At 50.0% G+C, this 27,507-nt stretch overlaps 1 protein-coding gene across 3 annotated transcripts in view; it reads right to left on the reverse strand.

The window, feature by feature from the left end:
* Positions 1–2,888: 2,888 nt before the first annotated feature.
* The window catches only part of LOC118769427 (zinc finger protein 827-like), a 46,941-nt gene continuing 22,322 nt past the window's right edge, over positions 2,889–27,507 (reverse strand). Inside the window, exons 5-15 of one of the 3 annotated variants that reach the window (XM_036516511.1) lie at positions 17,566–17,778; positions 13,309–13,551; positions 13,041–13,095; positions 12,816–12,898; positions 10,254–10,391; positions 8,303–8,474; positions 6,777–6,943; positions 6,400–6,588; positions 6,124–6,301; positions 3,972–4,022; positions 3,697–3,778 (exon numbers count right to left, since the gene is read on the reverse strand). In XM_036516511.1, the coding sequence (XP_036372404.1) occupies positions 3,974–4,022; positions 6,124–6,301; positions 6,400–6,588; positions 6,777–6,943; positions 8,303–8,474; positions 10,254–10,391; positions 12,816–12,898; positions 13,041–13,095; positions 13,309–13,551; positions 17,566–17,778 (1,487 nt within the window). In that variant the 3' untranslated portion in view covers positions 3,697–3,778; positions 3,972–3,973. Of the gene's footprint in view, positions 3,779–3,971; positions 4,023–6,123; positions 6,302–6,399; positions 6,589–6,776; positions 6,944–8,302; positions 8,475–10,253; positions 10,392–12,815; positions 12,899–13,040; positions 13,096–13,308; positions 13,552–17,565; positions 17,779–27,507 lie in introns of all 3 variants that reach the window. The other 2 variants (XM_036516510.1, XM_036516509.1) reach the window with 2 other exon arrangements.

A 27,507-nucleotide genomic window follows, 5' to 3' on the forward strand; every position in this document is an offset into this window, starting at 1 on the left:
GCCTGCAAACATGTTCTCTCTGCTTCATCTGTTTCCATTAGCGGGGACCGACCCTCGTGGCTGCTACACTGACCTCAGATCAGAAATTCCCAGGCTTGCTGACCACTGGTACCAGGTGCGTCCAGTTTTTTCCTGGGCTTCTATACCTGTGGTCTACTTTTTATGCTATACACTTTATTACCAGTTTGTTCTACACCCTACAGATGGATCTATCAGAGTAAGGTTTCCCCATAATCTGCTGGACAAGGGCTTCTAAATTTATGCCTTTGAGAAAAGTTGCCAATTTAAAAATGCCCCCTCTTGACCCCTTAAATGAACACATTAAAATCAGCGTTAAAAATGGAAGCGGTAAACCTGGAATTTATGTGAAAATATCAACTGTAAAGAAGGCAAGAGAACAACCGCTATATCTCGTAAGCTTTACTTTCAAATGTTACATTGGAAACTGGCAATCATAAACATAAAACAATGCCAAATACAAAACAAAATAAGTACAAATGATCTAATTACCAGTTAACTGTCACAATCAACCCTGTACAGCCTTAACGAAGTCATAAAAAAGCTCTATACAGCACAGACCAATTTTACAGAGTGCCAAAAACATATTACAAAAAAAGACAGGGGAGCCAAACCAAGTAATAAAATACTGCGTAACCTGCAGTAGAAGGACTGGAACCAATGCAGTGGTGACTGCATGAGGAAATCAAAGCAGGGGAAAACGTGAGCTTAAAAATGGAAGTGCTGAGAGTCGTAGTTTGCAATATCATGCATCTTCTGAAGTGCTAAAGGTAGTCACGCAATGGTGTTAAATCACTGTGCTAGTCACAATGCAGACGAATGAGAATGAGAAGTTAAGTGCTTACAAAACTCGGGCGTGAAAAAGGCTGCAGAAATCCCAGCATCCCCTTCACGCGTCCGACTCCGAGCGAGGCTGCGGCCTTTCTCCGTGCGATGTGATTTAACAGCATTCAAAGGCAAAAACAACAGGCGTCCGAGGGACGGTCGAGCGAGTCTGACCCGCTCTCCGGGATGCAAAAGCTGCTCTCTTCCACCAGGTGGCACTAGAGTATAAAAGATAAAACCAGCCGCGTGAACGTGCGCCTGGGTGGTTCTGTGCATTTACAGAACGCCGCCTCGGCTATTCGCTGGCCCCTCCTCCGGCTCAGGGCCAATGAGATTTCATCGTAACGACCCTGCTCGTGTGCATTTGGTCTTTCAGACAAATCGGATTGCCATCATTATAAATCGATGAGAATAAACAAGTAACCAGGTGGGAGCAAATAATCCCTTCACAAATAACAAACCACTTTGGCTCAGTGACCACTTGGGAACCCCAGAACCATTTCACTACCACATGTTCTTGTCTCTGTCTCAGGCTATGTGTTGCCTTCATTTGTATACACGGACATATGGGTGATGCCAAGTATCAAGTAAGTTTTCTCTGCGAGATTTGCACGCTGGTGAGGACACGTAGGAAAAAGTGCAAAAAAAACAAAAGCACTGTGCAAAATTGGCTTTTTTAAAATTTAGCCTGGGCATTTGTGCCCAGGGTGAGCTAGACCTGAACTATCTATTTATCCAACGATTAAGAGGGCCTTTTGTACACGGCGTTGCCCCCATTTCACAGAGGCTAGAGCACAGGGAGCCACCCCACTACCTAAACCCGGCTGATCACACATCTCATTCAACATTTTCTTTCTGATAAGAAAACGGCACCTCACTGTGTGGCCTTTCATAAAACAACTCACTTCTCACTGGAGTGAACGGTGCTTATGTGGTGTGTACTCACTGAATTATCCGAAATTCCTGTAAAGTGCGATCCTGATTGGATGTGAGGAATGCAGGAAAGCCTTCCACTTCCGCTGTGCAAAGACGCACTGAGAACTCAGAGTCTCAGACCCTTTTCTGAGCGTCCTCACAGAAGTTTGTTACTGTGTGTTCATTCTGAATTGGGAACGCTTGTAAAGGAACAAACTGAAAAAAAAGAGACATAGAAGGCCATCGAAGCGTGACTTTCAAAGCTGAACTGAGCTCTTTGCGTGCCGATATCTACAGCACGTTCGCTTCTAAGTTAAAAGCCAGTACATTCATTCAGGTTATTCTGGGGGAAAGAAAATGTCTCCCAAAATGACAAAGCTCCCAAAGAAAAGCACTGTTGGACCACTGCTGGATCTTGTGTCAGTAAAACCCATCACCTCCACAGCGTAGACATCCTGTAAGACATGGGCATAAGTGCTTAAATGCCCCATGATCTACTTCCACTGTGGCACCGATTGTGACAATATTCTGGGCTCTGTGGCCTCTGGAGCTGCACTCAGTACTGAACCACGCCTACCCTGTGTGAGCCAATCAGAGGGGACACCTTCCCTCCTGTGTGCCTGTGCCAAGGGCTCTGTGGAAGGTCTTACTCTTCTCTAAAACGAGCTGAGGGAAAAGTGTTGGAGCTGTGTAGAGTACAAGGAATGGGTAACTGCTGTGAGGTGCTGCTCTTCAAACAGTCTTTAAAACATCTCTGCTTCATCAGTTTACTCTGGGGAGCATTATAATTACCCCGGGTATTTATCTTCATCCCGTAATGACTTCAAAACTATTAGAACACATATGCGAGCATGCTTCCTAGCGCCCTGCAAAAGACAAATTTCCACAAAAATTAAGCATAAGAAAGTCTCTCTTACTTATGAAAAGACATGTTTTTAGATAATGCAGAAGGGTACTCATTCAAAATCTGATCCAAAAAAAGCAAAAACAAAATCAATTAACTGGTAAGAGAGAGGAAAAGCAGCACTGATATAAATGCATTAAGCACATACAGCCTTTTGTATACATTTTCCCCATTGTGATACATATCCCTTAGCCCATTATGCTGAAGTGAGAAAGGTCCCGTCACTCTTGTTACCGTCACACGGTCTCTGCTTTCTCTGTCAGGCCCAGGTAGGCCAGAAAGGAGTGCTTGAGCGAGGTGGGTGACAGGGAGGGCGAGGGCGGGGAGTGCGAGGCGGGGTGGAGTCCGGAGAAGGGCGGGGAGTGGGAGTGGAATGTGCCGTTCCACCCGAAGCGGGCGGAGCCGAAGAGGGTGGTGAGGGGGACGAGGCTGGCCAGGTGGCAGTTCCGGTACCTCTCGCAGGGCGAGGGTGAGGGCGAGGGAGGGGGGGAGCAGCCATTGGCCGGGAGGTAACAGCGCGCGGGGGAGGATTTCCGCTGCCTGCTGGTGACGGAGAGCGCCACCGACCGCAGGGCGAGGGAGGCCGACATGCCAAGGAGGGGGCTGCTGGCCCCACTGCTCCGCCCCCCCCTGGCCCCACTGGCCCCGCCCGGGAGCCCTCCCCCCCTGCGGCCTTCCCCGCCCCCCGGCAGCCCGCCCTCCCCCTCCTCGCGATGCTTGCGGGCGTGCCGGCTGAAGGCGCAGGGGTGGGCGGTGGAGAAGGTGCACTGCGGGCAGCTGAGGGGCTGCCGCAGCCCGTGCTTCAGCTTCTTGTGCACGTTGAGGTTGTCCTTGCGCCTGCAGCTGTAGCCGCAGCGGTCGCAGTGGAAGGGCCGCTCGCCCGTGTGCACGCGCGTGTGCTCCGCCAGCTTGTTGGCGGTCTTGGACAGGTGGCCGCACTGCTCGCACCTGTAGCGGCCGCCCGCTGGCCGGCGCTCGCCGACGTGCCGGTCCAGCTCCAGCTGGCTGGGCTTGACTGCCTGGCGGATCCGGCAGTGGAACTGCGCCTTGCAGTGCGTCTTCAGGTGACTGTCCAGGGCGGCCGGGCGGCTGGTGGAGTACATACAGAGGGGACACCTGAAAGGGGGACACAGAGAGCCGGCGGGGACAGGTCAGGGAGGGGAGAGAGACATTCGCCAAAACACACAGAGAGGGGGGAGAGAGCCAAGACTCAGACTGGGTCATGTTGTTGGTGTGAAAGTGCTGAATTTGCTGCAGACTGGTTGGAAAAGGAATCATGAAGGTAAATGAATAAATGAATGGCACTTACATTTAAATAGCAGCTTTCATCTGCTCAGGACCCCAAAGCGCCTCACAAACCCTGCAGAACAGAATCACCTCAGAAACCAATGGTGAAGGCCCTGCCTCCTTGTCCCACCTCCACACTTTCAGAGAAACTCTTTCTCCTGGTCTACCTCTACCATGCAGAGACAAGGGAATGCCTCCTACTACACCTCCAAATTCCACATCCACACAGACAGAGAGAGAAAGCCCTGTCTCCTTGTACCACCTACACAAAGAAAGAGGAGGCTTTCTTCTCCTGTGCAATCACTGCACTGACCACATTAGACCACATTACAGGTGAATATCGAGTATCACTGTGGACACTCTGTGCCTATGTGATATCACCATCAACTGATTCCCCCTTTCCCACTATGACAGCACACCCCTTCCCTTGGGCAACATGTTTTCTGTGTTTAGTGGAGACCTTGAACGATTATGTACCAATCAATGTCTGAGGAAAAGACTTTAAAATATTTCTGTTTCCTTTCACAAAGTTCATTGAATGATATTTTTCTTTCAACTGGGGCCTCTTTAACATTTAAATTAGATGGATATAATAAGTGAACACAGTGGTAATACTCTAAGACAACATCACATTGTGGCTCTTCCCCTTCCCTTTGGAAAACACTTTCCATCATCCTCAATCACTGTCTGGCTTCCTTTGTGATATCACAATGAATTTCCCCCTATGACATCCCACCCCTCCTGTTGAGTAACATCTTTTCAGTGTTTAATGGAGGTCCTGAAGGAATGAGTACCATCCAATGTCTTTGAGGAAAATATTTCCATTTTCCTTTGCAAAGTTCACTGACTAATATTTTACTTTCATCTTAGGCCTCTTTAAAGTTAAAATTAGATGAATGTAGCGAGTGACCACTGTGGTAACTATGAGAGCACCATACAGTGCCCCTTCCTCATTGGACAACACTGCCCATCATTACCAATCACCTTTGGATCACCAAATACTGGCTCTCTCCTTTCCACTATGATGTCAAACCCCTTCTCTTAAACACTTTCTCACTGTTAAGTGGAGCCCTGAAGGACTGTGCACCATCCATCTGAGAAAAAGATCTCCATTTTCTTTTACACAGTTCTGTGACTAATATTTTACTAAAATTAAAACTTAAAAAAAAGAATTTGTCACTATGGCAAAGGTCAGGCCTGTTGGTGAAGGCTGAAAGGCAGAGAGCACTGCAGCCCTCTGAGAATGGTAGTATGTGGGCCGTGGTGATCCATAGTTCGTAGCTGCATAGCTCAGAGTTTTCTCATCAGCTCAGATGCTTCTGCTTTGGGACTTAAACACCAGTGCCCTCTGTCAGGCCCCTCTGAACACAGTGCACTGATTGGCGAAAGCCTCCAACACCGCCGCCTCCTCCCACTCCAGGGTCACAGCCAGGTCACACAGTCATGTGTGCCGAGCGGAGAAAAAAAAAAACCTCTATGTGGTGGTGACTGCAATTCCCTCCAGGTGGGAGAAATGTGACACCTGTCTGTCTGCTGCTCTACTGGACAAATTGACATTTGTGTGGTTATAACAAGCATAGCCTACATTAGCATCTACTCTTAGTAACTACTGCAAGTGATAATACCGCTCCAGGGTAACACCAGTGATATAAATATAAATAAATAACACCAAGTGATATTTAATTACTGTAAATGGAGAAAATGCTACTGTTTGGCAATTTTAATGAATGAGAAGATTTTTTTAAATAAAATGAGTAGATGAACCCCCCCCCCCAACACACACACACACACACACACACACACACACACACACACACACACACACACACACAAACACACACACACAGTGTAAAAATTCTTTCATATTGTTACATACAGCACTTGAACAGCCAGTGATATTTCAGCCATACTACTTCACTATGGTTAAGCAGTTGTAAAAATGGCTGTATGAGGGGCAGAGAGAAAGAGGACTGTATGTACTGAATTCTATCTTAAGAACTGCTAGGGAGGGGGAGGGGGAGGAGGGGGAGGCCTTAAACACAGTTCACCCACTTAAGAACACAGCTTAAGAGAGGCTACGCACTGGGCGAGGATGGCCATGTGGCGTGGGACTGGGGGAGAGTGGCAGTGTGATGCAGGGATGAGCAGGGCGGGGCAGGGCAGGTTGTACTTACTTGAGTCCTCCAGAGGGGGCAGCGTGGCACTTCTTGTGCTCCAGCAGCTCCTCGGGGGTCTTGAGGAACTTGTGGCAGACGTCGCACTCGAACATCCGCGCGATCAGGTGGATCTGCAGGTGCCGCTCGTATGCGGACCGGGTCTTGCAGGCAAAGGCGCAGAAGACGCACTCGAACCCTGCGGGGAGAGGGGGGGAGAGAGGGCAGAGGTGAGGACGACGGCAGGACGGGATGTCCCAGTTGAGCAGGGCTCACTGCCGCAGGCCCGGGCCATACCTCCAGCCCCTTTCTCCACCTTCTCCTCCGCGCCGGATCCCAACTGGCTGCAGGAGCTTGATTGGCTGCTTGTGGAGGAGGGCGGGGCTAGAAGCTCGCTGCCTTCAGAGCTGTTGACCGAGTCGCTGAGGGTGGACAGGGAGGAGGACGTGCTCTTGGTCTCACTCAGGGGACTCCGGGGGTGCAGGCCTGATCAAACGAGCACAGAGTTACACACCCAGCACAGTCACAATAAACAATTACCGTTACTGTAAATCACAAAAGATCAGCTCACTGAATATCACTACACTGGTCTGTCACAGAGAGCAGCGCTGGACCAAAGGAAGCTGGACAGGACAGTAACGGGAGTGTGACAGGGCGTCTCTGGCGAGTCTCACCCGCGTGGCCCGCGCTCACATGCGTCTTCATCTCGCCCTCCTCGCTGCAGACGAAATCGCAGGCGGTGCAGCACAGGGAGATCAGCCACTGCTCCCTGTCCCTGTGCAGGGACATGTGGCTGACGAACTGCGCGCTTAACTCCGTCTGGAACCCGCACACCAGGCAGCTGGGGAGAGGAAATCGGGTTACACTTGCACACACACGCAGATGATAAACACTCACACACAGGGGAGAGACACATAAACACAAACATGCACACATAATCACACTCACACACACAAATGATAGACATACACTTAGGCAGGCACACATGCACTGAAAAGCCCTCACAGTCATAGACACAGATGATAGGCATGTACACACATATATACACACAAGCACGCTCAATCATACACACACACACACATAGACACAGATATGCACGTACACAAACATACACGCATGGTAATGTACATACAAATCCACAGAGATCCACACACAGACACACAGACACACGCACATAGATGACAGACACAAACACAGACATGTAAACACACACTCACACAGACAAACAAAAACAGACTCGGGCACAAAGCTCTGCTGTTGGTCGGGACAGAGGAGAACAGGACTCTATAATACCTGGCAGAGAGAAGATTAAGCAAACATCTAACTGTAAACACAGGCTATTCTGAGCTCTGCTCTGTGGACGCCTGCAGGGGGAGTGAGTGTTTTACACTGCTTATGGGTAACTGAGCTGAGAAAACCCAGTCTAAACTGATTTCACTGTGTCACGCTGCTTTGATGTCAACATGACAAGCTGTCTGTCTGGAGCTGGGAGGCAGACTTAGGAAGATGAGCATGTCAGAGTTTAGTGCGACCATGTCAGAACAAAGAGAGGTTAGGGAGGGTCTGTGTATGCATGCGTGTATATGTGTGTGTTTCACTGTTCCTGTATGTTCATGTATGTGCGCATGTGTGTATTTCTGTCCTGCATGTTCACTGCCTTCCTGTCTGTGCAATCAAATCTCTACAACTAAGCCAGAATGCAGCTGCATGACTTGTCTAAAATCTCCCTAAACGTAGCAAAGTTATTCCTCTCCTCACCTCATTTCACTGGCTTCCTGTCATCGCTCGCATCAAGCTCAAAACCTTGGTGCTGGCATATGGGACAGTGAATGGGACAGCCCCCTCTTACCTACGACCCCTCTTCAAACCCTATGTTCCCTCAAGATGGCTGCACTCTGCATCTACAGGGCAACTGACTGTCCCAACCCGACTGGGTCGCTCTTCTCAGACACGATCCCTTGTCTGATTTAGGGACTGCTGTATCATAATATACCTGATTGACTGCACAAGTTAACTTTAACTTAACTCTGGGAGTGTTGTTAGCCTGGTCTGACACTGTTGCTCCTTTAAATTTGAATGGATACACTTATGTTCTAGTGTGCCGGAAGTCGCTCTGGATAAGAGTGTCTGCTAAATGCATGTAATGTAATGTATGTGTATATGTGTGGGTGTGTATGGGCGCACAATTTATCGTACATACTTGTAGTAATACAGGCAGTTGTTGCGCTGGCTCCTCTCAGTGGTTGCTGTGGTGACGTCCTCCTCAGTATCAGCGCTGGCTGGCCCAGCTGAGTGGATTGTGATGTGCTGGTTGAGGTTGGCTCGGCATTTAGCGGTGTACGGACACAGGTGACACCTGTATTTCTTCTCCTCTACAACCACAAACAAAGAAACGCTGTCCTTCCAAGAGAGAACACTCTCCTCACAACAGGAGAGGGTGCTGTTTGGACGTTTTGTTCAGGTCTGTTAAATAGAACAGTATTACAAGGCTTGGGGAACAGTGCCCTCCATTTAGCCCTGAAAAACAAGGAAATGACACGGACCAATGCTGATCTCTATTGTGGGTCCAGGCTAGTCTCTGTGTGATTTGAGACTGAGACTGTGTGGTTTCAGACTACGTCTCTGTGATGTAAGACTACACCTGTGTGATCTGAGACTAAATCTGTGTGATTTGAGATTGAGACTGAGATTCAGTCTGGTTTCAGACTGCACCTGTGTAATTTCAGATTGAGTCTGTACAACCTGAGACTCCACCTGTGTGTTCTGAGACTGAGTCTGTGTGATCTGACACTGCGATTGTGCATTTTGAGACTAAGTCTGTGTGATCTGACACTGTGACTGTGTTCTGAGAATGATTCTGTGTGATCTGAGGCTGTGACTGTGTTCTGAGACTGATTCTGTGTGATCTGAGGCTGTGACTGTCCGATGGTTTGCTCGAAGACCAGGTGCCGATCTTGCATCCGAAGGAGGGAGGCGCTTTGCCAACCGAGGTGATTTAGCAGAGTAATCTCTTTAACGTTGCGGTAATCCAGTCTAGTGACCCCTGTTTACTTCCTCAAAGTAATAAACAAACAGAGGATTTGCACAGCCTTCAGGCAGAACTCTGTGCGTTCTGAGGCAGTAGCCAAGCCAACTGGCTCAGCTACGTGGGGACAGACCGCTAGCCCCGTGTGGGTGTCTGTCACCACTTTCCCACTGGCAGAACCATGCTGAGCCGAGCTGGGCTAGCCAGGGCATGCCTGCTTTTCCATTTCAGGACCCAGGCAGCATGTGAATTTAAAGAGAGATACACATGCGCACTGTGGAAAGTGTACATGACTGGCTACCGATTTCAGGCTGGTGTAGTATATAATGTACAAGGCTTTAAGTATGCTTATTTATGAGATCTCCTAATCCTAATCCTAATAAATAAAGGCTGGCTATCTGGGTATTCCAAGAAGAAGCAAAAACAAAATTAGTAAAACCTTTCCACTAAGAGCCCTAAGACTTTGGAGCAGTCTATGGAATACAACACATCTCGATAATAACATCTACATTAAAAAGGTATGCATTTAGTGTGTTTCAGAAAACATTCACATACAATGGAATCTAAACCGGTCTCCATTTCCTCAAATGCCAACACTGGGACTGCTGTCAAACATGAGGGATTCAGAGGTATTCAAATTCAAACATGCACATGCAAATGGAATACTTATAATTACAATGAAAAGCAAACACGTGCCCTTCAGTGTAAATAATAAAATGCACTTATTACTGTAAATTCAGGTTGCTGATATGGGATTCAGCTGGTGAAATCACATGATTATTTTCCTTATAATGAACTGAGACCTGGAGCTTCACCCTGCACACCCACTATGCTGTGTCCCATTTGCATTTAATTATCACTCCCTGCATATTCAATTCATATATGTATTTGGGGTGGTGCCAGCAAGCCAACATACATTTGTTTCACGAAGGCTGATGATATTTCACAAAGTCTGTGAATTTGCAAATGGAGTGAGTCCCTACATAGAAGCAGGCCACCGCCTGATAGAATACAGGGCCAGGGTGTGACATTAGGTTTTCGTCAGGCTTGGAAAGCTGGGCGGGGCCGTACCTGGGCCAGGGGCGGGACAGAGGGTCCTCAGGGAAGGCGGGGTGTGGGTTCTCACCTGTGTGCAGAGACAGGTGACGCCTGAGGGTCTGCTGTGTGCCGAACACCTTCCCGCAAACGCTGCAGGGGTACAGCTGCTCCTCCAGCGTGCGGCGGGCCGCCTGGTCCCCCGCGTCCGATCCGGCCGACCCTGAATCTGGAACAGATCCACAGCCTAAGCCGTCATTAAAGACTCTCTACAGAGCCTCCCTCATTACCCTCACCTCTTCCCCCTCCCTCGACACCCCTCCATCACCTCCACCCCTCTATACTCCCCATCACCTCCACCCTTCCTCTCTTATATCCCACCATCACCCCCAGCTCTCCTCTCTCTACCCCCAATCACTTTGACCTCTCCTCTCTCTACAGAGACCCCACCTCTCACCCCCACCTCTTCTCCCTCCCTCTACAACCCCCACAACCTCCACCCTTTCTCTCTATACCCCCCCCCCCCCCCCGTCAGACCAGACTCAGCCTATCTCTACAGAAGATATAGAAGCCCCCCCCCCCCAAGCCAGGACTCTTACCCTCATTATCAGAAGGCAATGAGCACCATTAGAAGGAATAAAAACCTACACTGGGTTTACTCTAGCAGATTTGTTCATTGGTATCAAAAGTAACGGCTACCCTGTGAAATAAAGTCAAAATTCGCATTGCTACAAATATAAAATAAAACACTCCAATGCAAACCGACATTCCTGACTTGTGTTGAACACCGGGGAAATGTAAAGCTGTCTGCCCATGTGTTTCTTGGCTTTATGCGCTACGAAAGAGATGATCGAACGGCTTTTGGCGACTCAGCAGGAACTGCGATTGCTCCTTTGAGGCCAGGTTTGTTAATAAAGAGAGCATTCTTCACACCGATAAGATTTGGCAAAAAAAGATGGGGGGGGGGGGGTATTTTAAGAAGAGCAGAGGAAGTGGGTGCAGCGGCGCTTTCTGCCGTGTCTGAGCGGGTTTTATGGGGGGTCGTTTAAAGAGCGGATACGCCCGGGCCTTGAGAAGGGGCCCTGAAGGACGCTGCTCTGGGCCTCTGGTCCTGGCACCGCTCGCCGGCAGCTCCCTGGCCTCTCAGCTGGTGCGCAGGATCTGCAGAGTGTATCTGGGTCTCTGAAAACTGGCTCAGAGTCGCAACAAAAAAGTAAGGAGGAGGAGTTTCGAGCCACAGGGTCTCCTTGTCTGTGCGAGAGCTGGTTTCCTCATCTGTCCAGGCAGGGAAAAGAGCTCTAACCGCATTTAGAGCTGTCTTCTGTCTTTCCAGCTCTTCATCAGTAGAAAATGGAGAAAATGAATGCAGAATGCAGCATTTCCACATGAAGTCTGCTAAAGCTAGAGAGATTAAATGAAAAAACACTTTGGCCTAAACCTCCCCTGAGGCCCCTAGGGAATGCCTTTTCATAACTGACGACCCTTGAAAGCTAGCGGGGATTCAAGGGTGAGGGCCTCTGTCTTTCTGTGTCTTCCTATGGGCCTCCCCTGTGTCTGTGATTGTCCTGTGCCACTGCCCTGTGACTGAGTCAGTGCTGTATGCCTCCCTTGTTTTTCTTTCTGCAGTCCCTCTCTGTGTCTGTAGCCCTCCTTTGTGTCTGTAGCTAAATGCATCTTTGTCTGTAGTACCAATCTCTATACCTGTAGTTCTACCCTGTTCTGTACAGGACGGCCTCTGATGTGTCAGTATTCCACCCTTATGGCTGTGTCTGTGCTGAAGTCCTCCTTGCGTCCGTAACCTTTCCCCATGTCTACAGCTATCAGCTATAGCAGACCATCCAGCTCCTGAAGTCCCTGTTCAGCAGGCTGAGGCATTAACATCATTAACATGCAGGAGTCAGACGTGGGGGACAGGTTTAGCAGCAGGTCACAGAGGCCTGAGGTCTTGGCTCCAACAATGACTGATATTTAATTGAAGCACTTAAGGGCTGATGCAGGCCTTGAAGTAGTTAATGGTTTAATTGGTCTTATTAAAGCTGGAGAGACACAGCCTCCGCAGTGCTGGCTGAGAATGACCCAGGGCTATGAGGAGAGGACAGAGGACCACGCCGAGTCTCCCTCTCTCTCTCTCTCACACACACACACACACACACACACACACACACAGACATGCAGCGACAAAAACACAGTCATGCGCACACACAAGCCCACAGACACTGACACACAAAGACACACACACACATACACACACCCATATACACACACAATCTCACAATCTCACACACACACACGGAAAAACAAACATACACACACACACACACACAGAAATGTAAGGACAAAAAACAAACACACATGCACAGACAGACACAGACACACACACTGACACGCGGATACACACACGCTCACAAACAAACACACGCAGCTCAGCGCATCCGCCAGGCGTCTCGGGGTGCGAGACACCGCGGGCCAGCACCCCGCTCGCAGAGAGGGGAAGCATTTTCCGGGATACCCCTTGACACGTAAAACGCAATCATTTTTTCATTAAGCCGAGGACCGGTGGGCTGGCACACACTAATTAACCCGCGGAGCAGGGCAGCGCTGAGAGCAGGGGGGGAGAGCCGAGCTGCGTGTGTGTACAGCCGGGCGGCTTTACCGTTCGGAGCTCCTCTGGAGGAACAGCAGGCCTTTGAGCTGGAGTTGCACGGGCTCTGTCCCATTCGCTCGTCACGGCAGGAGCTGCGCAGGACAGCTGCATTACCGCTCACATTACACACTTATTTATTCACAAGCAGCCAATGCATACCGCGTGGGGAAATCACAGCAGAGGTGCCGCTAAACCAATAACGATGAAAGGCCCTAATCGTATTTTACAATGTACCTGTTAGCGCCCAGCAGACCGACGTCTTTGAGGCTGTTAGCTTTGCTTACTCTCTCTGAAAGAGAAAAGAACATAGCGGGGGAAATTGTGATAAATCGTTATTAAAGGTTTTGTTCGATGCAATTTTTTTGTGATGAAAATGAACTTTGGGTAAAGCCGACGGATCGTTATCTGCGCATGCTCACAGAGTGACATCTGAGGATAACGGCTAATTACGCTCCATCAGAGGAGAGATATCCGCCCCCCCCCTCCCGCTGCTCTTCCGTACCTGAGAGTTTGAAGAGGAGCTCGGAGGCCATCTTGACCGAGATGTCCTGGCAGAAGAGGGCCTTCTGTGGGCAGCCCACGGCCTCGGGGAAGCGGGCCAGCGGGTCGCTCTCGCAGGCGCTCGCGGGTAAGGTGCTGAAGCCCAGCAGGTGAGAGGGGGTCGGCGGGGGCTCCTCGGGCGGGTCCACCTCCATGGGCTCGGCCTTGACCGTCGCCTGCTGGAAACTGGCCTCTTTCTTCTCTGCTGAAACGGAAGGGTCAGAAACGGACTCAGATTCATAAACAGTGTACAGCCAAACTACTGCACCACACATCCAGAGAATCAACAGTCAGACTGCTGCACCACACATGCACATCATCTACATTCAGCCAACTGCCCCACACATCCACAGAATCAACAGTCAGACTACTGCCCCACACATCCACAGAATCAACAGTCAGACTACTGCCCCACACATCCACAGAATCAACAGTCAGACTACTGCACCATACATCCACATAATCTACATTCAGCCTACTGCCCCACACATTCACAGAATCAACAGTCAGACTACTGCACCATACATCCACAGAATCAACAGTCAGACTACTGCCCCACACATCCACAGAATCAACAGTCAGATATTCAGACTACTGCAATTCAAAAAATCCAGCCAATACAGTTCACTATCCACCTGCTATACCAAAAATCCTTTAGGACTGGTAAGAAAACAAAATACAAACTTTTCCTCCAGCTATAAGTTCAGAAAACAGAATCCTGGTGCTTCTCCCTGAGCTGCGGGGAGCGCACACTGCAAAGCTCTCTCCGCTCCAGTCAGAGTGGAAGCTGCGGACAGCGGAGCAACGCCGAACGCTAACGGCATGTGCTTCTGAATTTCTGAGGAATGTAAATACAGGAAGGAGGACGGTATGTTCAGCTGGTGCTCTCCAGCTCGTCGGGGAGATCAGGGAGCAGGCAGAACGCGGCTGGCTGAGCCACACAGAGGATGGGCGGGTTATTAAATTAATTACGAAAAATGGTGGCGTGCACCGCACTCATTACAGGCTAAAAGGTGTCCTTGTAGTCAAGGTGCTGTAAACACAGCGTCCCATTGAGCCGTTTGAGAGTAGCTTCCTTTTAAAAAGATCGGCTAATCTCTTTGGAATCTTTCCGAGGGGGAGAGGGAAAAAAAAGTCTTGAATTCTTTCAAGATAACAAGACCTTAACACCAACCCCCTTATCAGATCGGTTCAAGAGGTTAGACAAATGGAGAGCTAAATATATCCCCATTGTCGACGGCATCTGGTTTTTAAATGTAAGAAAGTCTGGATGAAATCCCTCTCCCCCCAAACAGCTGGAAAGCGCAGTGGGATTTGTGCGCCCGCTGACGTGACAGGGGGAGATTAGTGACGGAGGAGAGCTGCCAGGCGAGGGTAGCACAGCCCGGGCTCCGGGTCCCCAGGCAGGGCCGGCTTTGCGTGGGGGCCTGTCTGGGCCTGACCTACATCGTGCCTGCGCACCGCGGGGCCCGGGTCCGCAGACTGTCCGCACCGGGGACACTGACAGCTAGCAGCTCGCTAATCCTTTAATAAGACGCCTACAGCCAGCCCGGGGCCGGGGTCACCGCGGGGCAGGGTCAGCGAGGGGACACGGCACCACGCTCACCCGGCCGCGGCGAGAGACGAGCGCACACGCGCCGCTCTGCGCGGCCCATAAACACGGGAGTGTCAGGTCTCCCGCCACGAGGGCCTGCCTCTGCGATCATCACACCACAACTGGTCAGCAGGACAGCTCGTCTATTAGTGCAAAATCACTGCCTCAGGTGCACATTAACCTGACCTTGCAAAGTGTGGGAGTGCATGTTAGAAAGAGGGAGAGGGAGAGGGAGAGAGAGAGAGAGAGAGAGAGAGAGAGAGAGAGAGAGAGAGAGAGACAGAGACAGAGAGAGACAGAGAAAAACAGAAAGAGAGGCAGAAAGAGAGAGAGAGAGAGAGAGAGAGACAGACAGAGACAGAGAGAGACAGAGAAAAACAGAAAGAGAGAGGCAGAAAGAGGGATAGAGGAGAGAGGGAGAGAGACAGAAAGAGAGTGGGAGGGAGTGTGAGTGTGTGTGTGTGTGTGTGTGTGTGTGTGTGTGTGTGTGAGAGAGAGAGAGAGAGAGGGGCAGAGCGAGAAAGGAACAGAAAGAGAGAGGGAGAGGGACAGAAAGAGAAAGAGAGGGAGAGAAACTGAGGGGGAGGGCTGAAACCAGAAATGCGAGGTTGTCGTTTTCAGTCATGTCTCCTCTGACTTGGACAGCAGGGCGACATGTCAGTCAAAGGGGAAAGGCTCTGAGGTTTAGAGGCACAACATGAAGAACCAGTAACTGCAGTATTCACAGCACTCTTCTTTGTGTCCCAGCCAATGGCACAAAGAACAAACTAAATCATTTATACAGAATACACAGGAAGGAGTCTCAGAGACATAGAGATTGTGAAAATAATCAATATCTCAGACAGCAAGTTCTGAACAACTAAGGTAAGACCCTGCAAACTTCCCATTATATGGTAGACCACTTCATAAGCACTCTAAAACCAAAGCTGCTGATATAATCCAGTCAGAGAAGAGGGTCTGAAAGTCTTAGGATGGGGGAGGGGTGCCCCAAAGGGGTTATCTTTGAACACCTCTATGGTAATCTTGCTCCAGAGTTTTCGCTTACAGCCGCCACTGTTATTAATTCTGTCAGAGGAGAACGCAGTGGAACGTTGAGGAAACGTTGATTAAGATGAGAAGGGCAGAGGTTGCAGCGGGCTTTCCCTGCAGAGCCAGTGCTGTAATCCGCCGTCCGCAGGGCGTCAGGCGCGGAGACGCCTTTAATTGGTTCGGCTTAATCGTGTGCTGGGGGCAGGGGGGGACGCCGGGACGGCCGCTCCCAGGAGAGTGAGGTGCGCGCGGCTGCAGGACGGGACGGCCACCTGCGCGCGGCTGCAGCCCGGGCGGACACACACCGCCCATCTGCTGACACACGCTGCCCCCTAACAGAGGGACTGATCGCACCGCTTTAATTAGCCCCAGGACGGCAGCAGCGTGGGTTTAGCAGATGTGCGGAGCTCGGCACGCTGGGAGAGCGTTCGTTAAAAAGTGGCCTAGATGATAGTGTGATGCAACACGTCTGCATGGCCAGTTTGAGGAAGTGTCCTTGTAATCAGCACATTACATTATATTAAATTACATTCATTTAGCAGACGCTGTTACCCAGAGCAACTGCCAGCGCAAAAGATCAGAAGTGTATTCACTGAAGTTAAATGAGCGACAGTGTCAGACCAGGTTGAAAACACTCCTAGACCAGTGAGTGTGAGCATTACCCTAAATTAGGGTCTGAACTAGGAGCTGTGTAGAATACGCAGTGAGGTAGGGACGGACCCTTTGGATGTTACACACAGATACTGGGGGTGCCTGGAATTGAACAGGGGAAGCTTGGAGAACGAATCCAGTCCGCACGTCTGTCGATGTGGCTCTACCAAACGCGGCCTCGTTCTCTCGGTTGCCATGACGGTGCAGACGTGCCACGCTCGCAGGCTCGCAGGGTGGGGGGGGTGGGGGGGGTTGTGGCGTGCGTGCAGAAGCTGCCCCAAGGCCGGCCGGGGGCTCGCGAGCGCATCAGAAACAGGCCCGTGCGCGTCGGGCTGTCCTTTTTAAAAACTGCGCGTTTCCATGGCGATCGCACCGAGGAGCAGTCCTTTCGGGGCAGGCGTGCGCGGCCACGAGAGGCCTCCGCGACACTCTGTCGTGTGAAAAAGGCCCCCCGCTCGAAAATAAACGTGCAAACGATGCGCTGGGAGCAGAGGCTGAGGTGCTGGCGGAACAGAGAGGACAGAGTGACTGTCTCACCGCCCAGTCACAGTGTGGGCAACAGCAACTCACAACCCTATCTTTAGCCTTTTTCTCACATCATGCCACAGTCACAGGCAATATTTATGTGTTTCTTATTTAGACTGATTTCAGTCATTTAAAAAAATAAAATCACAGATTTAGTGTTTGTGACTTGGATGGACTACATTTTACTGGTTTAATATTGTTTCTCTAAAGATCAAGGGTTGTAATGACACCAAATTAATGTTAAGTTGGTTCTGGTGCCAGATATATGAAAGTGAAGACTAATTAAAGCCTCATTCATGGACACATACATGGATGCACGTGCGCGCGCACACACACACACACACACACACAGCTCATATTCACACGTGCGCACGCTCACTATGCGCTTATAGACGGCGCATAGCGGTCTGGGCTCCCTACCTGACAGCTTCATGAGCAGCTCCGAGGCCACCTTGTTGCTGATATCCTGGCTCAGCATGGCGCTGTTCAGCAGCCCTCTCTGCGTGTGCCGGGCCCGGCCCTCCGCTCCCTCCTGGCACAGGACATACCCCGGCTGGCCCGCCGCCGGCCCCTCCGCCTGGGGCTCCTCTTTCACACAAACCGGGCCCTTCAGGGCCTCCTTCTGGTTTGCCGCTACAGGGGGTGAGAGTGGGGGTGGGGGTGAGAGTGGGGGGGGGTGTCACACTGAATTCGAGGCCGGCGCAGATGGTTAGACCTCCTGACTGAGTGTGTGTGTCCAGGTCTGCGGGGCCTCTTCACACCGTTTCCATTAGACCGAGCCCATCTGCATCTCTGTCGCTGTGTAAATTGTGTGTGAACGTCCAAGCCAGCTTCTCGAAGAAGAGAAAAACTCTTCCACCTGGATTCTGGCAAGCTACATAGGATCGCTTATAAATAACCATAAAATGTAGACAGCATGCTAGGAAGCCAAGTAAGCCCACACAAAGCGGGCTAAAAATGTGTGTGTGTGTGTGTGTGTTTGTGTGCACACACATACACCTCGCCTGCGATTTTTATCTCATATTGTAAGAGTACATGCTGAATAGAGAGTCTAATTTAACGTTGAACGTGTACAGACATTAACTGCTGCTCTCCGCTTTCTATCGTGCTGAGATAAGTGTGAGCAGGGGCAGCATTTGGGAGCGTCTCGTGCCTTTCTGTGTCCGGCGGGCGAGATAAGCACCCTGCTTTTAATCCCGTCCGCTCGGAAATGGCAGGGCTTAATTACACGGAGAGACCGAGCCGGAGCCGCGGACCTACGGCGAAGCTGCCGTCCGGGGGGCTCTGAGGGCCCCGGCCTAAAATAAGGGAGGCGGGGCCCCGTAGCTTTGTGCTGTAGCCCTCTCTCCTGCCGTCACCTCACTCTGGCTCTTTCCCGGGGAACGCGGACGGATGAAAAGAGCTTTTGTTCCACGTACGTGGCTGGACGGCACGTCCATCAGCACATCTTATGAGCGGTAAAATAACATGTTCACAATGGTGTGCTTTTTCCCCCCCAGAGCTGTAGCGGTTAATAATAGCAATCTCATGTCATTGTATCAATCTGCCAGTTAGAGAGGCAACCGTGCAGAGAGAGAGACAGAGAGTGGAACAGAGAGAGAGAGAGGGAAGCAGGAGGCAACCAGCTGCCCGGTTTCCACACAGCTACACTGTTCTACAGTTAGCGCGATTGTCCACAGACACAGAGGTGAGTTTTACACACTTTTTTTAATGAGTGTTCAATCATTCACCATTACATTACATTACACGCATTTTACACGACTTCCATAAATCATGCATATCATGGATATCATGGAGGTGAAGATGTCTTGAATGTCTTGATGTCTTGAAACCACAGAGAACTGATGAATAGATTTTTAGCACATGGCACTATCAGAAGTCATGCCAAAAATTGCCATTTAGCATGTCTGCCACCAAGAGCCCCCCCCCCACCACCCCCCACCCCCATCCTCCATATGTGTCCTTCTGAATGCATCACTTTATTGTTCTTTTAATAAATATATACAGAAACTGTGTCTATATTGCATACCCACACGTATACAGCACACAGAATGGAGAGGAAAAGACTGGAGACGTCCATATCACAGAGAGGTCAGGGACCAAACTCGAACTCTGCGGGGTCGACCTGATGACATCATACAGGCTGCTACGCAGGCTGAAAAGGATACTAAACCGCAATGCTGCACAACTGTAAATAATCTGGATGTGCGGGGTTTAGCAGATCAGCACACAGCCCCCTCTGTGTTCGGTTAAAAGCGCACACTGAACCCTGAACGGCCCTGGCCCTCTCTCGCACGGCGATCTGTGAGAAAATGGGTCACGTTTCATCGGCTTCGGATGAAGGATTAATAATTCAGCACGGAGAAACTTCCAATCGCTGCCAAGAAGAGAGAGCCGTCACCGGTGCCGCTCTTCCTCCCCCCCCCCCCCAGCTCTCCTCTCTCTGCCTCCCTCTCTCCTCTGAAAGTGCCTTTCTGCATGTAACAGAGGTTATCTAGCCGCCACTGACTGGTATCCAGGCCACAGCCTCCATTTATGCCACCCCCCCCCCCCCCTCCCCACCCCTGCCTGCTCTGCCGCCTCCAGCAGACTCTGCACAGCGCCCGTGACATCTGCAGAGCAGAGAGCCCGTGTCATGGTTCTGCACCCCAGAGCACCCCTGCGATCAGTCAATGCTGTAGAGAGCCCGTGTCATCAGTCTGTGCCCTAGCACACTTATGTCATCAGCCTGCACCCCAGAGCCCCACGAGGGGACCCGTGTCATCAGCCTGCACCCCACAGCCTGTGAGGTCACCCCTGTCATAAGCCTGCACCCCACATCCTAGTGAGAGCCCCGTGAGAGCACTCGTGTCATCAACCTGCACCCCAAATCCCTGCGAGGGCCCATAAGAGCGCCCTTTTCATCCGCCTGCACCACAGAGCCCGCACTGGTTGCTGCTGCTGCTGCTGCTGCTGCTGCTGCTGATTAACGATGACGAGCCTCCGGCAGAGGGCGCGGAGATGGGCAGCGCTGGGCCTGCCAGTTGGGGGGGGGGAGGCACGGGGCGCGCGGACAGCGGCGACCTTCACATTAGAGGCGGCGGTGCGAGGGGCGGCCGCTGCGCCAGCTGGAAATGTCACGCTGTCAGACCGGGCCGGGCGCGGCAGCCGCGACCCGGTCAGCACCTGGAAGGACGTCCTCTAATTAACAGCGTGTTTCCGCCGTGTCGGATCAGACGCCGAGCGGCACGCCCGGTGGAGCGAGCCACGCGTCTGCCCGCCGACCGCTCAACCAACATAACAGCCCCCAGACCCACGGAGCGGCAGGGTCACCCCTCTCCTCCGACCTCCGGGCTGTCACCAGAAGCACGGCCTGTTCCTACCTGCATCCACGCTACAGAGCTGAATTATTCATCAGGCCGGTGTGTCTGCTGAGGGTTTCATCACGAGGTCACAACTTTCCCAACAAATACACATCCAATAACTAGCAGCAGTTGGTAAATGGAGGATTTGCCATATTTGTTATTTACATTATGTCTATATAGAGTACAGAATGTGCAAAAGCCCGCCTATAACCCCGGCTGGCATGGGTGATCTGTGAGCTCAGGGTGACTTGGCAGCCATGCAAAGGCTCTGTTTATGGCTGTGCTTATGCTGAGTGATGCCCGGGAGCCTCTCTCTCCCTGTCGTTGGCTTTGCGTCCACCACTCTCTCACTGCACCCTCGCCCAAGCCAAACGGACTTTACCTATCTACCTCACTCACAGGCTCTGATTATGGTGGGGGGGTGGGGGGGGGGTCTGCTCATACGACTGCACAGTCACGAATATCGGGAGGAGGGGTGAGCCCCGAAATGTGTGTTTAAGAGCTACCAACATTCTGACTCCCAAGATTTACACAACTGCAGTGAACAGAAAGGCAGCACAAACATAACTCAAATGCAGTGTGTTGGCTCTTGGTGAATTGATGTTCTCGCAAGCTAACTAATAAACTGTTACACAAAGAACTTCAGTCTGGAGCGTGGTCGAAGATGAGGTAGAAACAGGTTTTATTGATGGTCTTCAATACAGCAAGACTTCATACATGAAGGTCGGCTTCAGGTACTACACGCACTAAGTCTCACTTAGAGTCTTAAGCCTTGCACACTCGTCCTCACGCTCAGTCTGTCTCTAGTGCGGCTAGGCAATTCTCGCACCCACACCTAGATATATGTACACGACTCTGGTCCGTGCCACGTTGTTGTTGCGTTGCTTCTGTACTAAACAAAGAACAAAGAACATCTTATACCATCCCTGAGCTGTCCAGAGTGGTTAATTATAACTGTCCTTGCATCGCCTAGAGTCTGGCGCCTAATTGGAAAAACATTGCTTCTGAAGGTATCTCTAGATTGATAAGGAGTACACTCTGACCCAACTCCTCTTTGTCACAGACACTGACAAGGGAGGCAGAGTGGGAGAAAGTTCAGCCGGGTAGAGAACCCCTATATCACCTAAGAACAAAACCTTTATTATAAAAGAAGCTTCTAGGAACTGAGGTACCTTGGTTGTGCTGATCATCCCAAATGGTTAAACATGTCATGACTAACCTAATACTGAACTACAGCTACATGAGTGATTTCTACAGCTATATGAGTGCTCGAAATCATAGGCCTCACCGTTGGGACGGCCTTGTGCCACGTACACACTTTCAGTGTGCCTTGTGTGCATGATTAGTTCAACATAGCAGCATCTCTTGGAAAGTAGGCCACAGGTCACAACTCCGTGAGCGGCCTAAAAACTACACAGTCACATTATACACTGTGCATACTAATTCTACCAAACTAATCAGTCTACCAATATAATGAGCACTAAATAATCACCACTATTCTTCAGTCCCCCGTCTGATCATTCCCAAACTCATCAATGATCACAAAAAAGGAAAGTGATTATATGTGATAGATAAAGTGATTATATATATAAGCGAAGCGAATCTTATACTCTCAAGAGCATAGGCATCTTGCGTTTCTAGCATTAATAAAAGGAAAGGAAAGCTAATAGAAAAACAAAGTCTCAGTCAAGTTCAACGTCGTTGTCATCTGGGCCACACGTGCAGGTGTCATAGCTCTGCTGACCAAGCAGGTTACACCCTTAAAAAACAAACATATGCCCAAAATCAAAACAATAAAAGGTGTCACAATCTGAATGATCTGGGGTAACAATTCTCCCGCCCAAGATCCTAACCATGTCTCCCAGCTCCACTTCTGAGATGCTTTTAAGTGGGCCACTTGCTCGTAAATGTCTTGTACATATGTGGTGACATTAACAAACGCATCTGGTACATACGTGCAACATTCTTGTTTCAAAACTGCACATGTTCCGCCTTTATCTGCCAGAATAATGTCTAAGGCTATGCGGTTTTGCAACGTCATTTGACGCACTGAATGTAGCTCCTGATTTATCAGTGTCAATGCTCCTGCTGTATCATTAGCAATTTTGTCTAAGGCAAAAGCCATCTGCCTAATCTCATCTAATGCGACAGTAATACCATAAGTTGGAACTAATGAAGCAAAGAAACGTTGAGTTGGGGTAGCAACAGTTTCTGTGCTGTGGAACACGTCCCTCTTACCTCTATGCTTGATGTTAACCATACGCATAGCTGGTACTACATATGCCGTATAGCACGATCCTGACCATTCAGCAGGCAAATATGAATAAGCATGCTTCCCACAAACATACATTGTCCCATTTGGAGCGGCTTTGTCTTCAGCTCCTAAATTTGGCATTAAAACGAACAAGGATATTACAGCAAAATGTCCATGCCAATGCATCGCTTCCCATGGTCTTAAAGTAGAAAGACTATAGTTACATGAACTTCGTCCCAAAAACATACCCGTACCATTGTTTTCCCAACATAACATACCCTCAGGCGCATAACTCAATTTCACTCGCTCTGGGGGGCTTGATGGAATTGGTCGTGTATAGAAGGTCACGTTTCCCTCAAAGAAGGGGCTTTGTGTGTCATTATATGCTGTAGCATAGTCGGCTAATGTGAATGGAACTGATACGTATGGATATGTGTTAGAAGATGTTGGCAATAACCCACACACCCAACATGAATCTTGTCCCTTTGCCCTAGCATAGCTGTGTGCCATGGCTAGAAATGTGTTATCCCTGTGCGTATCATGATGAATGTGCTTGAACTTTCAAAAACAACACAAACACCACAACAAACCACATATTCATCATAGATGTTATCACACAGAATGTCAATATATCAGTTCATAGATGATCTTGAACGATGTTCCCAAAGATTCTGTCGTCGTCCCTCAGGCACTCTCGATGACAAACGAGGCGATGTCGCAGCTCAGGAGGAGGGTCACTCGATCCACAGGTTGATCCAGGCCAGCTCCTGTAACCTCTGACTGCCCAGGACTCAGAACCCTGAAAGATACACAAACACACAAACACACAGGAAAACGACCAACACATCATAGCCGTAATGACATTTTAAGCGTCCTAACTAACTGTCAATTCCAGTAATTCCACTACTTTCCCCCGTCTGGCCCTCCAGCAGGGTCGTAACACAATGAGAAGTATTAACATGAAACAGCATGAAACATGTCATTTCATGTTTTCTTCGTCTTTAGGTAACCCCTGGAACATACTGCCTCCAGTTCTACCCTCCGACTCTTCCCATAGCGCTGCTGTTGTACTCTCCCTATTCTTTTGGGGGCTCAGCTAATTTACAATGACTTGCATGAATCCATTTCTGCTTCCCCTGCACCTTGACTGCAGCGTCTGTCACCAATAACACCTGATAGGGTCCCTCCCATTTCGCTTCCAATGGTAACCTTTGGGGCTTGTGAACCATGACCCATTGACCAGGTACTAAAGAATGTCCCCCGTCAGGTGGCTGTTTCCACGCCTCCACCACCTGCTGGGCAGCTGTTCGAACTGCTTCAGTCAATTCAGTGCAATAAGAAATCAAGGCATCTGATGTCAAGTGTATGTCAGCCTTGCGCATGTCAATTGTTCCTGGTAAAGACATAGGCCTTCCAGTGATGATCTCAAAGGGGCTCAGTCCCGTTTCCTTGTTGTGTGTCGCTCTCATGCTACACAGAACCGCAGGCAGGGCCTCGAGCCATGAAATTCCATCCTGATGTTTTTTCGCCAGCCTCTCTTTCAGCGTCCTGTTCATTCGCTCCACTTGTCCAGAGGATTGTGGATGATGCGGACAATGAAGAGACCACTGGATCTCCAGCATTCGACAAACCTCCGCACAAACAGCTCCTGTAAAGTGCGTTCCTTGGTCTGAATCGATCTGATCCGGCAATCCCCATCGAGGGATTATGTCTTTCACCAATGTTTTCGCCGTGTGTGTTGCAGTGCCTCTCCTAGTGGGATACGCTTCCACCCACCTGGAAAATTTATCCACAATCACCAGTACATCTCGATAGCCCTTGCAAGGTGGTAGTGAAATGTAATCCACCTGTAGATGTCGAAACGGTCCCGGTGGTGCCAATGTCCTTTTGGCAGGCACTTTGATTCTCCTGTCGTCGTTGTTCTTCTGACAGGTGACACACCCTAGCACCGTTTGTCTCGCAACACTTGCAAAGTTTGAATTCCACCATGTTTGTGAAAATCGATATCTCATCTTATCTACTCCCACATGTCCTAGGGAGTGAATCTGAGTCGCCAGATATGGTAAGAGACTGGATGGAGCCACTATCTTCGTGCCATGTCGCCACAGGCAGTCATCATGGAGTTTCGCTCCGTGCTCAATCCATCCCCATTTTTCTTCCCTACTGGCATTCTGTTGCATTTCCTTGACATCCGTCAATCGTTCACTGTTTTGACACACTGCCAGGTGTGATCTAGGAGTGTCAGCTTCAGTGTCTTCATCTTGGTCTTCACTTTGTTCTCCCCCCTCCATCCATGCAGCCCTTTTCGCAGCTTCGTCAGCTAAGGCATTGCCTTTCGCTTCCATGGTACTCTGTCTCGTGTGCGCTTTGACCTTCAACACTGCCACTTCTTTTGGCAGCTGGATTGCATCCATGAGCTCCTTAACCAATTGACCATTTTTGACAGGTGTTCCTTTAGCTGTCATGTATCCTCTTTGTCTCCACAACAGGCCAAAGTCATGTGCAATCCCAAAAGCATATCTTGAATCAGTGTATATGTTTGCTGTTTTGTCCTTTGCTATTTTGCACGCTTCTATCAAGGCCTTCAATTCTGCTTGTTGTGCTGACGTTCCAGGTGCCATTGAGCCTCTCTTCAGAATGTCATGCTCAGTCGTCACTGCCCATCCTGCATGCCTTACTCCATCCTCCACTGTCGAAGATCCATCAGTGAACAGCACCAACTCCGGATTGTGGAGAGGTGTCTCCCTGAGGTGTTGATCTTGCTCCAAGGTGACGACAATGTCTTCACAGACGTGGTCATCTTCCTCAACTTCAACAGCGCTCATCATTGTAGATGGGTTGGAGACTGTTGCCTTCTGAATGACAATGTTCGGGGCTTCCAATACTGCTTGCCAATTGCCCCACCGGCTCGCTGAGACCTGTGTCGCACGTCTCATTGTCAGCAGAGTGTGAACAGCGTGGGGGCACTTCACAAACAGCTTCTGATCTAGGACCAGACTGGCCACTGATTGAATTGCCAGGAAGACTGCTTGAACAGCCCTCAAGCATGGTCCAAAACCCAGAGCCACGTTGTCCAGCTTCGCAGAGTAGTACCCTACTGGCCTTTGCAGTCCGCCATGCTCTTGCGTCAAAACAGCAGACATATATCCATCCCTCTCATTCACATGTAGAGTGAATGGCATTTCCGTATTCGGGATGCCCAGCGCAGGTGATTCGCATAATGCTTTCTTCAAAGTTTCAAATGCTTCCTTTTGGTTCTCATCCAATTGTATGAGCTCTTTTGATTCCCGTCGACCTTTCAGCATTTCAGTCAACGGTTGGGCAATTTCAGTGTAGGACTCCACCCAGGCCCTGTTGAAATTGCAGAGGCCCAGGAAGGACCGAAGTTCCTTCACTGTTGTTGGTTCAGGAGTGTTCCGAATTGCGACTGTTCGATCTTGTGTGATTTTCCCTCTTCCCTTGTGAGATCTTTTGTCCAAGATACACCACTGCTTGTTGTGCAATCTGTGCTTTTTCCAAACTTGCTTTGTGTCCTTTTCCATACAGGTAATCCAAGAGGGCCGCCACATCTTTGTCGTGTTCTTCTTCCGTCACTGACGCAATCAAGATGTCGTCCACATACTGAATCACTTCAGACGTGATTGACGGCACGTCCTCTGAGGTCAAATGTCTTCGTAGAGCTTGGTGGTACAAAGTGGGGCTGTTGTGCAGGCCCTGAGGCAGCCGTTCCCACTTGTATTGTTGCCCATCTACTGTGAAGGCCAGCCAGTCTTGCGATTCAGGAGACAATTTCACTGTCCAATACGCATTCACCATGTCAATCACAGTGAACCATTGATGTTCCGGCTTCAGCGTATTGAAGATCATGGACGGATCTGCCACAAGCGGTGTCAGCTTGTCAATGGTCTCATTCGCCTTCCGATAATCGACAGTCAGTCTCCACGTGCCATTGGCTTTCTTCACAGGCCATACAGGGCTGTTGGATGCACTTTGAGTCTTCTTCAAGATGCCCTGTTTTTCAAGCTCATTGACGATTGGCCTTATCCCTGCTATTGCTTCTCTGCTGATGGGGTATTGTCGTGTGCATGGAGGCGGTTTCCCAGTAAGTGTGACAGGTTCCATATCCAGGAGGCCACAGTCGTTCTTGCCCTGTGCCCAGATTGGATGCTGTGCCAATTCTGGCTTCTGCAGTTTTCTCAAATTCCATGTCACTTTTCCTTCCGAGAAGGTCAGACTGGAGTTCAGTTGCAGCAATACATCCATTCCCAGTAATGGTTACGTCACCTTTCCAACCCACAGACTGACGATGATCTCTGCCGGTCCCACTGTCACTGATAGGGGTTGTGTCTGTCTTAATAGGAACCTTTCTCCTCCAGCACCACAAGCTATTTGTGTCTTGTTTGTCACAGGTAATGCACATCCATTCAAATGTGAAGCGGGTATCACAGTCAATTCAGCTCCCGTGTCCAAAAGGAAATCAATTTCAATTATCCGATTAATTGTTGCACACACATGAAGTCCGTCGTTCCGTTGTTCAATTGCCGCTGCGAGGGGTTGCATGGAGGGGGCTACTCGTTTCCCGAAATCAGGTCCAGGAGTTCCTTCTTTTTGTCTCCACTCAAGTTCTTGAATCTCTGCATCAAGTTGTCTTCAGCATCCTTATGCTGTGGACCGTTGCCTTTTCGGTTTCCCGTGCGGCATTCTCTAGCCCAATGTCCGTACTTCCCACACTTCCTGCAGGCTCCTGTCTTGCCCTTCTGATTC

The sequence above is a fragment of the Megalops cyprinoides genome, chromosome 22 (genome assembly GCF_013368585.1).
Source record: "Megalops cyprinoides isolate fMegCyp1 chromosome 22, fMegCyp1.pri, whole genome shotgun sequence".
Taxonomy (NCBI): Eukaryota; Metazoa; Chordata; class Actinopteri; order Elopiformes; family Megalopidae; genus Megalops; species Megalops cyprinoides.